At 47.5% G+C, this 18,051-nt stretch overlaps 1 protein-coding gene across 1 annotated transcript in view; it reads right to left on the bottom strand.

Annotated features, from left to right (window-relative positions):
• IL13RA2 (interleukin 13 receptor subunit alpha 2) overlaps positions 1-16,370 on the bottom strand; it is a 29,224-nt gene extending 12,854 nt beyond the window's left edge. The window contains exons 1-5 of the mRNA XM_039489688.1: positions 16,182-16,370; positions 11,902-12,051; positions 9,868-10,019; positions 4,469-4,622; positions 3,267-3,387 (exon numbers count right to left, since the gene is read on the bottom strand). Of these exons, the coding sequence (XP_039345622.1) occupies positions 3,267-3,387; positions 4,469-4,622; positions 9,868-10,019; positions 11,902-11,980 (506 nt within the window). The 5' untranslated portion in view covers positions 11,981-12,051; positions 16,182-16,370. The remainder of the gene's footprint in view (positions 1-3,266; positions 3,388-4,468; positions 4,623-9,867; positions 10,020-11,901; positions 12,052-16,181) is intronic.
• Between the last annotated feature and the right edge of the window lie 1,681 nt (positions 16,371-18,051).

Here is an 18,051-nt window from a genome sequence, read left to right as displayed (position 1 = left end):
CGTTGGCCAGTGCTGCCAGCAGGACGTACATTCCCGGCAGGGAGGGGCCAAGGGCAGGGCCACGGAGCTGGCCCTGACCCCTCTGTGTACTGGTTGGTGGCTGTGCCGGCCGAAGGGCTGACTTTGTACACGTGGCCACTGGCACATACCCCTCCCCAGCCCAGCTAGGAGCATTATAGGCTCGGCAGGTGTTACACCTCTGGGGTTCCCATGGAGATACGCCTCCCCCAATACTTCCTAACACTGAGCTCCAACATGCCACACTCCAGGGAGGGAACCCTCCTTCCTGCCCAGATCCTGGACATGCCACTAGTGGGTCCTTTTCTGCTAGGGCAGGGCTGGTACCCAACTCCCACTTGCTTGGAGTCCTTCCAGGAAGTTTGCAGGAGGACTGAATTTGGCCATTCTGTTCAAAGCCCAGTGGGTGTCCCTGTGCAGAATACATTATCCAGGAAAGGTCCCTCTCTTCACTGGACGTTGCTTTATAAATAAGCAAACGACTCCTGCAATTTGAAAAATGACCTTGATGCAGCTGCTGTGTTAACTGGAGCACAGTCCAGCTCCAGTCGTTTGTTTCTGTGATGAGGTTTCCAATTCACGGTCACATTTTTCAAACAGATCTTTGGCATTATTGTTACTAAAACAACTTCTAATCAGTTTTGATGTTTTTTGGCAAAGTTGCTAAAAGCATGTGGAAACCAACAACTGGAAAGATGTCGGTGTCTCATTTTCATGGGGAAAGTAAAAACAATGCCTTACCAGTAATTCACTGGCTCCCTTTTGCATTACTTATTACAAATGTGATAGTGTGTTATTAATTTACTTTGATCCAAAAGTCCAACTTTGTTTTTCCTAAAGAAAAGAAACCTACGTGGCACCCTGCAGCAGGTCAATAGGATTAACTACACGGAAGAAATCGCTGGACCATGCATGAATTAACGGCACTTGTCTGGATGGGCTGGCACCACTACACTTTAACAGCCCCTAACTTTTGTGGGATATGCATTCAGGGACCCAGAGTGGCCAGGGTGCAAAAGAAGACAAAAGCCTGGATGCATTAACCTTCAGACTAGGCTGCTCACTAGGACTGGTGAACTCAAGCCAATTCCCACAACAGTCAGATTTACCTGACTTTATGGAGAGCCGAAATGCGTGGCTGACATGCTTTAGTTCTGATGGGAAAGGCAGGGCCTTCAAGGTGCAACACACAAATGCAAAATACACACAGCAGGTGCAGAAAGGGACCCCTCACCAGGAGGCTGCATTTACAAACTAAGGCCGGGGTCTGGATCTGTGTGTGCAGTTCTCGCCATGGCGGATGCCCCGTCTCTGGGGCTAGGTGAGGACGGGGCTCTGCAGACTGCAGGGCGTGGCGCTATGGGTGGCATAGGAGGGAAGTGTCCAGACTGAGGTACCTTTCCCCCCGCCCGAACTCAGCTGCAGGAGCAATTAGCATCTCCGCTGAGCCTCTCCATGCTGTGTAACCTCTCTACAGGTGGATCCAGGGTAGTGGCTGACATAGGAGCAGGGAGGGGAAGGGGGCAGAGGCGGTGAATCCCCCAATGTCCCTGGTCCTACGGCTAACCCCCTAGCCATTCTGCAGAGTGGGGGAAGGTAAACCTCACCCACTCTTTTCTGTACTGCCCTCCTCTGTGGGAGGAAGTGATCTCACCTTTAAGAGCTGTCCCAGGTTACCCTGAAGGCAGCCAGAAGGGGCCCCTCTCCAGTCAATTTTGAATCCTGAAAAGTTTAGTCTTTTTTAAGCCATTTGTTTAAGTGTGACTGTGAATCTGTGACAGTTTGTAGCCCCATGTTCATCTTTTTTACAAGGCTATGATGGATTTTGTACAAATTGTGCTTTGTGAGATATCGTTTGAAAACTCATAACTTGCTGGTCATTACTGTCCTGGTAAAATGTGTGTGGCAACTTTGTATGTAAAGCTATAAGATTCTACTGAATAACATTATTGAGACATTTTCTATGTGTAGAAAAGCAGGCACATAGTTCCTCAAAGACAAACTGATGCTTCAGCCAAGTGTCAACAAAATCAAATGGTCTATCACCTGGTTAAGTGGCCATTCTTTGGCAGGAAAAGGGGCATGAGCAAGAAATTTACATTTTGACAAAGAAACAGCAGGTGGTTCTGGTCCCCACATATTTTCTGTCTCCTGAACCTCAGCTGGAGATGATTTTCAAAGAAAAAGACAAGTATAAGAAAGGGGAACAGCGGTCCCCAAATACTCCTCCCTTTCTCTCTACCATGGCATCACCACCACCTGAAGGACAAGGAAATTAATGCTGAAGTGGGGGAGTGGGCCTGACTGGTAGGATTCTATCCAGTAAGACTGCTAAAGCATGTGGTAAGAGACTCCTTTGCTTTGCATTCATTTAGCTTGTTAAGTTAGATGTTAAGTGCATTTTACCTTTTATTTTCTTGTAACCAATTCTGAGTTTTACACCTCATTATTTGTAATCACGTAAAATCTTTTTGTAGTTAATAAATTTGTTTTCTTGTTTTATCTAAACCAGTGAGAGTTTGGATTGAAATGTTTGGGAAACTCCATTTGGGATAACCAGATTTGTGCATCTCATTTTCTATTAATAAATGACAGATCTTGTGCATCTCATCTTCTATTAATAAATGACAGGAGGTGGCTGGGCAGTACAAGAGGCACATTTCTGGGGGAAAGTCTGGGACTGGGAGTTTGCTGGTGGGGGCTGGAGAATTTAGGGGACACAGCTGTCTGTCAGTCCAGAGTGTCTGGCAGTCCAGACTCTGGGGACTATCACAGAATCTCAGGCAGCAGAATACGAATTCTTCCCTGTTAGAGTATTCAGTGCTAACTGTAGGACAGTAATAATGATTTAGAGAGCCGCAGGTTCCAGTCCCAAACCCAAACTTTCCCAGGGCCATTGAGACCTGGGGTTTGGTACAGACAAGTTTAGAGACAGGGCTCCAAGCTGCAAGGTTTGGTTCCAGATCCAAAGTTTGGGGAGCTTTTGGTTTGGGCACATCTCTGCTAGAATAATTTGATACAACGGCTGTTTTCAGGAGCCCCAGACCTTGGCTTTCAGGGTTAATGCTTTGTTCCCCATGTCTTGTGCTAACATCTGTGTGTGGCATTTACCTATGAGTCATGTAATGGGGACACCAGCAATGAAAACAGAATTGCGATGGCTGTTTCTTTGTGAGGCTAGTGTGCTGTTTGCCCTGTGAGACTGCTCACCTGGCACCCAAATGCTTCCCCGCCGAGCTGGTACGTACCAATAATATAGCTCATAACGTGCCCCAGGAGGGGCTAGCCAGCCCAGCTGCCAAGTGCATGTGAGGTGCTCCCAATTGTAATAGACACAGTGGAAGTCTCGGATCTGTGACTCCAGCTCTCCTGTTAAAGGAAAAGGAAAGAATGACGTTATTATCTGAAAGGCCCTGTTTGGGCTGAGCTGAGAAATAGCCTTGCCAGCCCATCTGGTTTCTCTGCACCATCATGCTGGCTCGTGTAAACAGACCAATCAGGCTAATTCGATAGCGACGTGCCAGAGGGACTCGCTAGCTCGGCAAACACTTCATTTTAAGTGACCCTTTGCATAGCAAACCCTATTTACATGTATTTATTTGCAAGGGAAGGGTGAATAAGTGACCCCGGCTTAATTATTCAGAGGTGATTTGTCTGAGCAATTGAGCAGATTTCAGCTAAGAGAGGCAGGGTCACAAGGCAGGAGGCCAGTCCCTACTTCTGACTCAGTCTATGACTTGATGCATGTTCTCAGACAACTCACTTCACAGCTCTGCAATACTCTGCAAAGGGTTTTGCGAGCCAGAGGGGAAAGGCAGCGTGCAGGCGAGACACTACTATTGATCGCTGATGGGGAAGGTCAGTCGTGTTCTCCCCTTCTGGCAGGGCACGGTGGAGGAGATGGAGCCAGAGTTCTCCTGTCCAGGGACTGCAGAGAGGATGCATGCACACACATGTGCGAGCCGGGAGGTCAAGCCAGAGTGCTGCTATCAGGGCACAAGCATGGGATGATGGGGTTTAAGGATGTGTCTACACTGCGATTAAAACCCGCAGCTGGCCCATGCTGGTCGGCTCAGGCTCGTGGGCCATTTAACTGCCATGTAGACTTGCTGGCTCTGGTGCAATCCAAGCCCAAAAATCTACAGTGAGAGCCCGAGTCAGCTGGCATGGGCCAGCCGGGGGCATCTAACTGCAGTGTAGAGAGACCCTAAGTCCACAACCCTCAAACAATGACCATTTGCTAAGCAAAAAAAATGGCCTAACCTGGCAAAGAACAGTTTTTGCATCTAGTAGCCTGACAGGCTCTGCTGCGCGTAATGCACCTCAGGTGATGGAGCTGTACTGGGGCAGCAATAACTTGGTTGTGGAACCTTCAATCAGGTCAACACATTTTTCCAGGAAGGTGAATGGCCTGGAAAGGTTGCGTGGGGACCGGCAGCCTGCACCTTACCTTGTGAAGGCACCTGGAAGGTAGCGTGAGTCCAGTCGCTCTTCACTTCAGATTCATTTGTACAACGTCCTTCCAGCAGAGTCTGGACCTTTGCTTCAGTTCTCTTGCTGAGATCAAATCCATCGCCATATTTTAATTTCTTAGTAAAAACAACCTGGCGTAAGACACGCAACACTGCAATCAACTTTTGGTGTTTATATTGGCTGCAAAGTTTGCTGTGCGTGCTTGTTCTCTACACTGTACTGTGTTATATATACACCATAGGGTCACACACACACACACACACAATGTTTCCTGTGGACACAATCCAGATCTTTTACATTCCTACAAAATTTGCCCTGGCCAATGCTTATCCAGCACCCAACATTTCACTCCCCCGCACTTCCCTCTATGGGGATGGATATCCTTCATGGCACTGTAATGGAACACTGAAATTCATCCAATCTAATCCCGTGATCCAACCATTCCCATGGCGTGTCTCAAACAGTAGCCAGCACCGGATATTACAGGGGAAGGTGTGAAAACTCCCAAACAGACAATTCTGGAACAACCTGCCCAGAAGGAAAGACTCTTCCTTAACACGACCAGTGTATGTCGCCCCTTAATCAGTTACTTTCTCGTTTGTATGGGTCTCTCACTGCAGCAGGGGACCATCTTAACGAAGAGGCAGGGGGTCCCTTTGCAGCATGCAGCGTTTAACAGAGCTGCTATAGAAAGTGCCAGCGCAGATTAGAAGGACCTAGCAGCAGAAGGAGCTGAGTCACGCAAATCTGTGTTCCCTTTTAACTGATTCTTCATGTGGCAAAGTGCAACCAATCTCCCCAAGTCAGGAGATGGAGCTAGGAATTCCTAGTTTGCTGGGAATTAATCCCACCAAATCTGGGACACAGACAATTTTTTGAGCATTTAATATTTTTCCTGAACTTGGAAAAAAATTTATATCACCAAGTAACTTGAAAACAAATGAAATTTAAATTTAAAAAACAAAAAGGAAAAAGAAATTGAGAAGGATTAAAATGAACGAGCAAGAAATGGGATTGGTTTATTTAAAGAAAAAGAAGAGAAACAGCAGAGCCCGATTCCTGTCCCACCTGCATCACTGCAATGGATGCACACAGCCCCTGCACTTGCACTTTTTTTAGTAGCCCAAGAATATAAAAAAGTCTCTTGAGCCATGTGCTTCTGACCAGCCTCTGAGTAACCTCACTACCCCAGGGCTCTGACGCTCACGCAGCCTTTTACACAAGCTGCTCCCTGTGGGCACATGCTCTGACTTCATCTTTCATTTCTTCTGTGCGCTCGGGGCTGCCAAGAGAGTAAGTTAGTTAATAAGCCCTGTCCGCGTCAAGTCTTTTGGCAGGACACTAGGTACCGATATTTCACACGATGATGTTATCTGTCTGTCTTTCTTCCTGATCTGCATTTTACAAGATACTTTTGCTGCTACATCTGCGTCTGCTCCTGCTCTTCTAGGCTGTCTCTTTATTTCTTCTTCATTATCTTTGCTAATTTAGAGAAGTTGGGCTGTTTTCTTCAAAGATCTTTTTCTTTCTTCTCTGACTTCCCCCGACCAAAGTGGAGAAACCCAGACACCCACTTAGCAGCGCATTTCCCCTTTCACAACCTATTCAGTCCCTCCTAGCAATGGGGATTGGTTCATAGAGCTCTTCCCTGCTTTAGGACTCTCCTCCGAATAGTCAGCCAGACAAGGCTGGGGCCTAGCGCTAATGGCAGCATGGCAGTGTCTGCCCAGTGTAGACAAAACTGTCCAACAGTGGTAGCGTGGCTGGTTGACAGGCTATGGGCTGCACTCTGATAGTCCACTTTCTATCCTTTTCACCTATCAACTTGACCTGGTTGCCGCTAGCAAGAGATATTAAGAGTAACAAGAAGGTATGTTAGCAACAAGAAGAAAGTCAAGGAAAGTGTGGCCCCCTTGCTGAATGAGGGAGGGAACCTAGTGACAGAGGATGTGGAACAAGCTAACATACTCAATGCTTTTTTTGCCTCTGTCTTCATGAACAAGGTCAGCTCCCAGACTACTGCACTGGACAGCACAGCATGGGGAGGAGGTGACCAGCCCTCTGTGGAGAAAGAAGTGGTTCGGGACTATTTAGAAAAGCTGGATGAGCACAAGTCCATGGAGTGGATGTGCTGCATCCGAGGGCAGGGCTGCCCAGAGGATTCAGGGCGCCTGGGGTCTTCGGCGGCAGAGGGCCCCCCCCTTCGGTGGTAATTTGGCGGCAGAAGGACCCCCACACCACCGAATTGCTGCCAAAGACCTGGAGTAGAAGAAGCTCCGGGGGCCCGGGCCCTGCGAGAGTTTTCCAGGGCCCCCGGAGCAAGTGAAGGACCCTGCTCCAGGGGCCCAAAAAAACTCTCATGGGGGCTTCTGCGGGGCCTGGGGAAAATTGCCCCACTTGCCACCCCCCCGGGCAGCCCTGTCCGAGGGTGCTAAAGGAGTTGGCCGATGAGATTGTAGAGCCATTGGCCATTATCTTTGAAAACTCATGGCGATCGGGGGAGGTCCCAGATGACTGGAAAAAGGCTAATGTAGTGCCCATCTTTAAAAAAGGGAAGGAGGAGGATCTGGGGAACTACAGGCCAGTCAGCCTCCCCTCAGTCCCTGGAAAAATCATGGAGCAGGTCCTCAAGGAATCAATTCTGAAGCACTTAGAGGAGAGGAAAGTGATCAGGAACAGTCAGCATGGATTCACCAAGGGCAAGTCATGCCTGACTAACCTAATTGCCTTCTGTGAGGAGATAACTGGCTCTGTGGATGAGGGGAAAGCAGTGGACGTGTTATTCCTTGACTTTAGCAAAGTTTTTGATACAGTCTCCCACAGTATTCTTGCCGGCAAGTTAAAGAAGTCTGGGCTGGATGATTGGACTATAAGGTGGATAGAAAGCTGGCTAGATCGTCGGGCTCAACAGGTAGCGATCAATGGCTCCATGTCTAGTTGGCAGCCGGTTTCAAGCGGAGTGCCGTAGGGGTCGGTCCTGGGGCCGGTTTTGTTCAATATCTTCATTAATGATCTGGAAGATGCCATGGGCTGCACTCTCAGCAAGTTTGCAGATGACAGTAAACTAGGAGGAGTGGTAGATACGCTGGAGGGCAGGGATAGGATACAGAGGAGCCTAGACAAATTAGAGGATTGGGCCCAAAGAAACCTGATGAGGTTCAACAAGGTCAAGTGCAGAGTCCTGCACTTAGGACAGAAGAATCCCATTCACTGCTACAGACTAGGGACTAGTATCAGAGGGGTAGCCGTGTTAGTCTGGATCTTTAAAAGCAGCAAAGAATCCTGTGGCACCTTATAGACTAACAGACGTTTTGGAGCATGAGCTTTCATGGGTGAATACTTGCATCCAACGAAGTGGGTATTCACCCATGAAAGCTCATGCTCCAAAACGTCTGTTAGTCTATAAGGTGCCACAGGATTCTTTGCTGCTTTTACTGACTAGGGACTGAGTGGCTGGGCAGCAGTTCTGCAGAAAAGGACCTAGGGGTTACAGTGGACGAGAAGCTGGATATGAGTCAACAGTGTGCCCTTGTTGCCAAGAAGGCTAACAGCATTTTGGGCTGTATAAGTAGGGGCATAAGAACATAAGAACATAAGAAAGGCCGTACCAGGTCAGACCAAAGGTCCATCTAGCCCAGTATCTGTCTACCGACAGTGGCCAATGCCAGGTGCCCCTGAGGGAGTGAACCTAACAGGCAATGATCAAGTGATCTCTCTCCTGCCATCCATCTCCATCCTCTGACGAACAGAGGCTAGGGACACCATTCTTACCCATCCTGGCTAATAGCCATTTATGGACTTAGCCACCATGAATTTATCCAGTCCCCTTTTAAACATTGTTATAGTCCTAGCCTTCACATCCTCCTCAGGTAAGGAGTTCCACAAGTTGACTGTGCGCTGCGTGAAGAAGAACTTCCTTTTATTTCTTTTAAACCTGCTGCCTATTAATTTCATTTGGTGACCCCTAGTTCTTGTATCACTGCCAGCAGATCAAGGGACGTGATCATTCCCCTCTATTCGACATTGGTGAGGCCTCATCTGGAGTACTGTGTCCAGTTTTGGGCCCCACACTACAAGAAGAATGTGGATAAATTGGAGAGAGTCCAGCGGAGGGCAACAAAAATTATTAGGGGGCTGGAGCACATGACTTATGAGGAGAGGCTGAGGGAACTGGGATTGTTTAGTCTGCAGAAGAGAAGAATGAGGGGGGATTTGATAGCTGCTCTCAACTACCTGAAGGGGGGTTCCAAAGAGGATGGATCTAGACTGTTCTCAGTGGTGGCAGATGACAGAACAAGGAGCAATGGTCTCAGGTTGCAGTGGGGGAGATTTAGGTTGGATATTAGGAAACACTATTTCACTAGGAGGGTGGTGAAGCACTGGAATGGGTTACCTAGGGAGGTGGTAGAATCTCCTTCCTTAGAGGTGTCTAAGGTCAGGCTTGACAAAGCCCTGGCTGGGATGATTTAGTTGGGGATGGGTCCTGCTTTGAGCAGGGGGTTGGACTAGATGACCTCCTGAGGTCTCTTCCAACCCTGATAGTCTATGATTCTATGTCCTGTTCTCTAGGAGCCTGCTGAGGTCACTGAAAAGCCTCCCCTTGTCTGCCATGGGTTTTGCAAATGGCCCTACAGAGAATTGTGTCCAACACAATATTGGGTGATTTTTTTTTTTGGCACTTCTAAATATCTGACAGTGAGCAATTGGAGTGTCGGGTGTCTGTTCCTCTGGGTCCATTACATTGTTACCCATGTGGGAGCCTTATCTCCCTGCCCACGGACAAGTATTTCAACAATTCTCCTTGCAGCAGGCATATCGGCTTCCTCCTTGCTACATTTTAATGAGATAAGATGGGCAATTTTATTTTATGGATGATTTCGGTTCAGACCATCTCTCAGAGATAAATGTAAACAGTAATAAAAGATACCATCATGGGTAAAAGAAATGTTAGAATGTTATGAGAATGAATCAAACGTAATCTCACATTTATAAAGCACTTTTCATCCCGAAGGATCATAGGCACTTTACAGACTCCCAGTTCTGCAGAGACTGAATACTAGTGCATTGAATACTATGAAATTACTCTTGGCAATCAGTGCTACACCCAGTCGGAAGTGTTTGTAGAAGCAGGTCCCAAAGGTTTTGGCGGCTGCTGTTAAACTGTAAAATATTTTCATCCTATTCCCAGATTTACCTTTCTACATCATTCATCTGTTTGGTTGACAGTTTGGCCTTGTCAAAGGAAGTTGCTTTAATTACCAGGTTTGTTTTTTTTTACCAACTTCATACCATTCACTTAAAAAAGGTGTAATCGACAGATGAAACCAAGGGGAAGCAGTAGCAATAGCCTATACATCAAGCTATGCTTTAGCTTACCTTCCAATCCGCATCACCCGTGCTACGGTATTTTAATTTATATTTTATTGTACACTGATCGAGGGTTAGCAGGGAAGGTGGAGGCTGCCATTCTATATAGAGATGGCCTAAAAGTCCAGGATCAATTATCTGAAGATTGCGGGGAGGTTCAACTGAAACAGGAAAAGCAGATGGATAAAATAAGTTATTTTAGAGAAATAAAAAAAACCAAACTGATGTTTTAAACTCTGATATTGCACAGAAGACAAATGGCCTTTTAGACACAGAATCTCAAAATGCTTTGCACCAAGGTCACTGCACCACCATAAAACTGCCACCGCCTCCAGGATTAAGCATGCGTTTTAACAATGTTCAAAAGCAAGACTCAACAGTTTAGGACGGGTAATTAAGAATGTTGGATCCATTGAAATGGCAAGGCTTGGCATGGGTAATTGTAACTTGGACAGGGCACCAGTGTTAATAAATCTGTTCCTGTGAAAAACGTCACGTTTCTCACACTTCCAGGCTGACTCAGCCACCTCCCAGCACATGTGCGCACAGCCAGGGAAAGACATTTTTGATGTAAAATCAGCCGTGTGCACTCAGCCTGAGCAGAGCTCTGGCGTCTGAGAGTTACACTAGGCTCTTTCCAGCACCAGTAATCCTAGGTTCAAATCAAGAACTTTGGTTGCACCTGTGCAATCTCATGTAGTCAAATGATGCCTTGCAGCCACCTGGGCAGCCCTCTTGCTTTCAGTGAGGTTGCACAGAGGTAATTGCCTTGAATTAGAGGGGTAGCCGTGTTAGTCTGGATCTGTAAAAGCAGCAAAGAATCCTGTGGCACCTTATAGACTAACAGACGTTTTGGAGCATGAGCTTTCATGGGTGAATACCCACTTCGTCGGATGCAAGTAGTGGAAATTTCCAGGGGCAGGTATATATATGCAAGCAAGAAGCAAGCTAGAGATAACGAGGTTAGTTATCTCATCCTCCCTGATTGAACTAACCTCGTTATCTCTAGCTTGCTTCTTGCTTGCATATATATACCTGCCCCTGGAAATTTCCACCACTTGCATCTGACGAAGTGGGTATTCACCCATGAAAGCTCATGCTGCAAAACGTCTGTTATTCTATAAGGTGCCACAGGATTCTTTGCTGCTTTCGCCTTGAATTGTTTGTACATGCTGCTGATGCATAAGAAGGAGAAGACTCCAGCTTGCTCTGCCTTCGTTGGGCTATGAGGCAGCCTCTGCTGAGCTATCTCCACTCGGTGGATACCCTGAAGCAGAGCAGGTAACGGTGCCACCACATGTCCTTATGCACAGGGACTCCTTCCTGGTGCCCAGGTGTAATTTACACCTCCCTGGGCCAGCTCTGGAGAATCTGGCCCCACGGAAGTTTCATGTGGGAGAAGACTGCAACACTGAGTCCCCAAGTCACGTGGCTCAATCACCTGAAGGTATTTATCTTTGAGTGGGGAACAGAAGGGTTTCAGTTCCTCTCTTTGATCATTGGAAGCACACACTGCATTTTGATAGCAAACAAACATTCCTTACGAGAAGAAACAATTGTATTGTCAGTTCCCTTCAGGTTGTAAATTAGCCCCATCCACCAGATTAACCTGTTACATTCGGCTTCACTGGGAAATATTGAGGAGTATTTTCCTCGGACACCCAAGGTGCGTTTAGACATTACAGCAACATGTAATAGATGTATTGTACATCAGCACTGGATGCCCCTTCCTGCTTCCACTGAAGTTAATTGCAAAGCCCCCTTTAAGCACAGTAGCATGTTTGCCCAGTCCAGCAATTGTAAACCCTTCCACAGGGGTCTGCCTGTTTGCAGGGTCAAAGCCATGAAAAGCTAAGATTTAGGAATCATCCTCGTACTGTTTTAGACCTAGCACGTTCTGCATCTTGGCAGGGGGGGCATTAGAAGGCCCTTGCAGTCCCTTCTAGCCCTGTGCTCTATAAACAGCTTGGCAAATTTCTGCACACCATTTAATCTGAAGCAAGCATTAGACAATAGCGTCATCATGAACGCGCCTTGATTTACCTGATGTCTGCTGTCCCGAGGAAGCTCTGCAGAACCAGGCTAGGATTATGGTGACAGCACAAATCCACTGGATGTCCATTGGTGTGTAAGACTTCAAAGCTTCCCACTGGGAAGTGTATTATGCCAGAAAAATATCCGCACACGAGAAACCTACAAAATAAGCCAGGTTGAAAACTAGTTAAGGTATAAAACCAGCCACACCGGCGAAGCAGATTTCCCCCTGCCTTGTGAGCACCAGTAACAACCTTACAAGCATTTTATCAATGTAGATGCTAAATGCCAATCACAATGTTATATGCAGTGTGGTTGTAGCCACGTCTGTCAGAGGATATTAGAGACCCAAGGTGGGGGACAGGATAGCTTTTATTTGACCAACTTCTGTTGGTAAGAGATGAGCTTTCAAGTGTACACAAACCTGAAGACGAGCCCTGTGTGAGCTTGTCTCTCTCACAAGGATTTCTGCAGAAAATGCCCATTTTTAGTTAACATTTTCGGGTTTTCATCAGAAAACAGAAAACCCCGAAACCTGAACACTTTTCAGCTTTGAGCAACTGAAAACAGAGAAATTTCAGCCAGCTCCCCGAAACATCAAGCGTTTGATCAAAATTTCAGATTTTGGTGGCTCAAAACAAATCAAAACCAAACCTCTGTTTTCTGGGTTCCAGTTTCTCAATGAAAACATGGAAATTTTTGAAGAAAGATTTCAGCAAAACACACACACACAAATCATTATTTTCATGGAAACAAAACTCATTTCCTGCCCAGCTCTTCCAGATAGACTGGATCAGATGAGCTAGTCCAGCCTCTGCCCTACATGAATCCCCCACTCAGACAACATGGTGGGGCTGGGGCAGGGGCTCCCACAGGAGGCAGAACCAGGGGAAGACTTAGGAAGCTGTAGGGATGGAAGGGAAAAGCAATCAGGGGTTCCTGAATAAATCCTGGATTAATAAAGGGCAGGAACAGGAGAGACACCCAGATCCATTCCGCTGCCCCATCCCTCCCCCTTTAGCAGACAACCTCCCCCCACCCCCAGGAAGTGAGGGATTTTGGAGAAGGGGGCGCAGGCATCACCCAGCTCACCCCGAGACACAAGGCTGATTCCAACGATTTCTTGGAATGGCTACTCCCCTTGGGAACTGGATCCCACATGGCACCAGTGCAAACTGCTTTCAGACCACTGGGGAAAGCTGGCAAGTTCACCTGGATGCCAATGCAGGGGATGGCGTATGAGCACTAGTAAGCATTGCTTACGCTGGGACCGGGACTGATGGCAAGGAACCAGTTCCTGTGCCAGCAGATGCAAATTCCACTGTAAAGTCGACTGAGGGGCAACATTACAGCGGAGTTTGGAAACCCAGGTTCTTACAGTAAACACCAATTCCACTTTCTTGGAGAATTTGAGAATTTCTCCCAGTCTGAAATTTTCGGCTCCGACAAACGTGACTGGGATTCAGTCTAAGAACAACAGTCTGTTCTTACATCGCTTTCCCTTGGGCAGCTCCTCAGACCTACCAGTGTGACCCCCCCCCTTACTTCTCACCAGAACGGACCTGGGCCCGGGCAGGGCTGAAGGTGGCATCCCAGAACCGTTGCTGCCCCATTCTCCAGCGACCCTCCCCTACACAGAAAGGAGGTCGGAGGGAGGGAAGTAGAGCAGCCCCATCTCTCTCGACGGAGGGGAGCTCATTCTGGGGGGACAGATGAGAGAGACAGAGAGGAGGGAAGCGTCCCACTCCCCTCACTGATTGGCTGTTTTTCAGTTTTCCCAACCCTCAAGTGGGAAACGGTCGAGTTCGGTTCCCACAGGGCCTGTCGCACCACTGGGCAGGGAGTGGCTGTCCGGCCCACCGCTGAGCTGCCACTGACCGTTACCTCAGGCTAGGGTGACCAGACAGCAAGTGTGAAAAATCGGGATGGGGGTGGGGGTAATAGGAGCCTATATAAGAAAAAGACCCCAAAATCGGGACTGTCCCTATAAAATCAGGACATCTGGTCACCCTGCCTCAGGCAGAGGGAAAGTGGACAGCTGATCACTAAGCTCGCTAGCCCATCCCATGGAAAGTGACTGCTGAGACCCAGACCACTCTGCGGTTCCTCGGACCCCCTCAGGCAAGACAGACACCTGCAGCATCGGCAGGTGCCTGGCCTGGCGGCTGGCAGGCTAGAGAGCTGACCTAGCAACTAGGGTCAGGGAGACTTTGTGAGTGGTTAAATGAAAGAAAAAAGGGTTTAGGGCAGACTCCATGGATGGCTGCGTATCTATATTTTAACAGTCTAGCCAGAGTCACCTGTATTATAGATCGTATCACTTGTTCTTTGCATTGTTAATGTTTATAATGTCGAGTGTTTATATAAAGCGCATTGGGTGTTTGGTAATTTGAGAACTGTCTGCTCCTTTATGAAGTGAGTACGGTCCCCAGGGAGACGGGGGGTTACCTATTGTTTCCCAGGAGACACCACCAGTAGAGGAGTCCTGACTTCAGCAGGGAGACCCAGATGGACAGAATGAGCCAGGACCCAGGAGGTAAAGCGCACCCCAGAGTCTGCACCCTCAGAGCCACCGGGGGGTGTGGAGAAGGTTACACAGGAATTTATTTACGCTTGCAAACCCTGTGAAATAGGGATGTGTTTTCCCCATAGGTGTGTAAGGCATTCAGCCCCAAGCCACTTACAGGACAGAGGCATTGGGCAGGTTATTAGAAAGCTGGCAGTCCAGCATCAGAGCAACTTGGGATTTGCCTTCCTAAGGTATCCTTGTTTACAGACTATGAACTAATCACACACTACAGCAGAACTGGTTGACATTGTGATGGGATATGGTAGAAGGATTCACACAAATTTTGTTTGCTCAAGTCTAGCAAAGGAAGGAGAAAAAAATACAGGGACTGCATGCTTGGTATGCCTCTAGCAGGAGCTTGCAATGCCATAGAGCCTGGAAGGGTTGGGTCTGTCCTTTTGGTTCTGCTACCACCCAGAAGAATATTGCCGTACCCGGGTATCTGATGGAGTGAGGAGAAACCTCACTGTCTTAAAAAAATACCCAACAAAATTTATTGCAGCCAGAACCCTCACACACCACAGGTGACCTCCCCTGGAGCAGGCAACAGAGCGCTCCACCCACTGAATGAATGCTGTCCTGCAGACCAGAACCTGGGATTTGTCCTGGAACCGCTTTGCAAGGGGCTTCTCTGACTGACAGGCTGCAAACACAGAAAGCCGCCATGTAAATATAAAGCAGACCCTGGGCAGCTCCAGTTCACACTCTGCTCAATTTATTTACAGCTGAGTGCCAGAAAGAGATTAGACACTAGAGTAGTAGGGGGCAGGAGAGAAGTAAAAGCCTGATGCTAGATTAAGGGATACTGAAGACAGGTGTTAGAAAATATCCTAACAGTAAAGAATTCCCACTGTTAAAAACACAGGGTGGAGCGGAAGGAGTCTATAAAATACACATCAAGATCAGTTATAAAGGTAACTTTATTGGTTTCAAAAGTATTACATTCTACATTTCAGTGGTGGGGAAATTATCTTCTATATTCCCTCCTTGTCTCCTAGGGCCATTGTGTGGCTCAAATAGCTTATACTAGTGAAGTGCTCTGACGTGCTTGGATTAAAAGCCTAATATAATTGCAATTTGTGGTTTCTGCTACAATGAAAGAGAACAGAATGGTGCCAGAGAATGCAATGGCAGAGCCAGGAAGCACGTACGTTCCAAAATCAAAGACCTTCACATAAATGTTAGTGACCAGCATAAGCCAACAGCCACAGGAATATGAGTGGCTCTAGTTTCTGGATCTAAATGAAGACAACACTGAAATGGACAATTTTTAGTGTGATATCAAGAAATACCCGGGGGATATTTACACACAGTAAATGAGGGCAGTTCGTCTGTAGAAAGTCAGATACGATATATGTGATCACAACATAAAATGTGTCCTGTTGAAAAACACATCAGACTTGGTATGTGCATATGTTCCAGTACCGGAAAGATCCTTACACTTAGGAGTCAGGTGAGAGACTGGTACAACCTTCCCTGTGAGCAGCACTGATTTGCAGAATTGAGAAAGCCACCAGAAATAATTACACAGGTGAGTTCCATTTCCCAGCTAAAGAATTAAGCACAAACGGCCAACAGGGAACATCTAGTAGATGAGGCAGATTTTAGTAAAAATAATTGCAATTAGTTTGTAACAAATACAGATTTGTAAAATGAGCTACAGCTAAACCAAGATGCACATTAAAACTCAAGGACATTTTAAAACTGCAAAAATTCTTACCTAGAGCCCTGGGGTGTGTTTGACAGCAGAGGCTAAAGCTGGAGTGAGTGTTCTTTCCAGCAGGCAGTTCCTTAGCTGCCGTGGTTAATAATCTGAAGAACTAGGAGGTCTCCACGAGTCAGAGTGCTTTAATCTGTTTCCCTCCGCAAAATTGAGTGACCCATTGTAATGATGTTGCAATAGCCAAAGATCATAGCCTTGACCAGGCTGGCTGTTGGGACAGGAAATCCAGAAACTCCTGGCTTTGTTAAGCCTTGGTGTTAAGCACTGCTATAAATATCCGGGTAAATGCACAGAGATCTTCTGAGTGCTCTGATGATTCACCGTGATGGGAAACACGTCTATAATTTCTCATCTCCAGTTCCCCTTCCCCGGGGCACTGACACACCTCCCCCCCCCAGGCTGCCAAGTAACACAGCTCGCCACCCCCCTGGCTGCCCTTCCCCCCTTTGCTTCTCTCCCCTTTCAGGTGATCTGGTCTGAGGCCCCTCAGGATTCAGCCCTTCCTATCAGCTGTAGGATCTCAACCAGCCCTGAGCCCTGCATTCACTCTGTGACCCCCCATCGCTCCCTCCAACACCTCCTGGCTTCCTTCCACTAGTCATGGGGGGGCGGGATTCCTCACAAAAGATCCATAAAGCCACTGCCTCACCCCCCTCCCTTCAAATCCCTGTGCCCATAAAAACCTGTCCCCTCTGGGGCATGTTTGTGCAGCTAGCAAGCTGGAGCAGCTGTTAGATGCGCTCTCAGTTCCCTGTTACTTCATCTCCCCACACCCTGCTCCCTCCCTCTCTTCCATTCACCCGTTTCATCCCCCAGGTACATTCTGTCATGAACCTGCTCTGGTACTTCTGAGGCAGGGACGTCTTTTTATTACTCATTTGTCCTGCGTGTAGCCCTGACCCTGGACTGGGGCCTGGGGACCAGTAATAATCACCTCCTGGACTCAGAAACTCTAGAGCTTCTTGTGTCTCGAGAAGCTGCAGAGACCTGTCCAAAGATGCTGCACTATAAATGATCCATTTCCATCTGCGTGAGCTGGAGTGTCCTGGATGAACCAAAACAAATTCAAGGTATTTTTCTGCAACAGTTACGTCTGCGTGTTTCCAGAGTCTCTCAATCTGGGAACAATAGAGGCTGTTCTAAGGCCAAAATTACAGCTGGTTTCCCGAGCCTGCCAAACTGGCAGCTTTAGTAGGGACTGCATGTATATTGCAAGGGGTTGGTTATTGTCAGCTACTCAGAGAGCCAGTAAGAAACCAGAGTACCTTGAAAAGATTTCACAAAACCACTTCTTTACTGGAATCAGGAGGGAGAAAGGACCTCAAATCTCCACCCAATGCTTACTGTATTTCTGTTTCCAACAGACCCAGTCCAAATAGCTATACCATTATTCTCTAGCTGAGGTCAGTGGAAGTTTTTTCTGAGTGAGGAGCACAGACCTGACCTGTCAGCACTTATGTTGTTTATCTTTTGCATTTCCCTCTGCCTGAATACTGAAATATAGATACAAAACACCTGCCCCCCTGCTTTACAGGCACTGTTGCCAGGCTGTTGTGTTTGGGGTGAAAGCTCTGTGGGCTGCAGAAAGTTTACATCCAAAATTAATTTTTAATTTCTGAAGACATCCCTAATCACTTGACACCTGCTTGGTCCTGGTGTTCCTGCAGGAGTGCTGTGAAAGGCCGGCACTGAAAAACATCAGCATTGCCACAATCCAAGAAACCTTAAGAAATTTGCAAGCAGGGTTTCCATGAGCCTCAGTGCAAGCAAAACATCTGACCCTACAACCCTGGCTGTCTCCTCACCGGCACCGCCCAGAGGAGAAATCCGGCACAGGGGATTAGGTGACATGGCAACCTGCCAAAGC

Source organism: Mauremys reevesii, linkage group 9, assembly GCF_016161935.1.
Source record: "Mauremys reevesii isolate NIE-2019 linkage group 9, ASM1616193v1, whole genome shotgun sequence".
Taxonomy (NCBI): domain Eukaryota; kingdom Metazoa; phylum Chordata; order Testudines; family Geoemydidae; genus Mauremys; species Mauremys reevesii.
The sequence above is the reverse complement of the archived record's forward strand: the minus strand, read 5'-3'. Positions and strand labels throughout refer to the sequence as shown.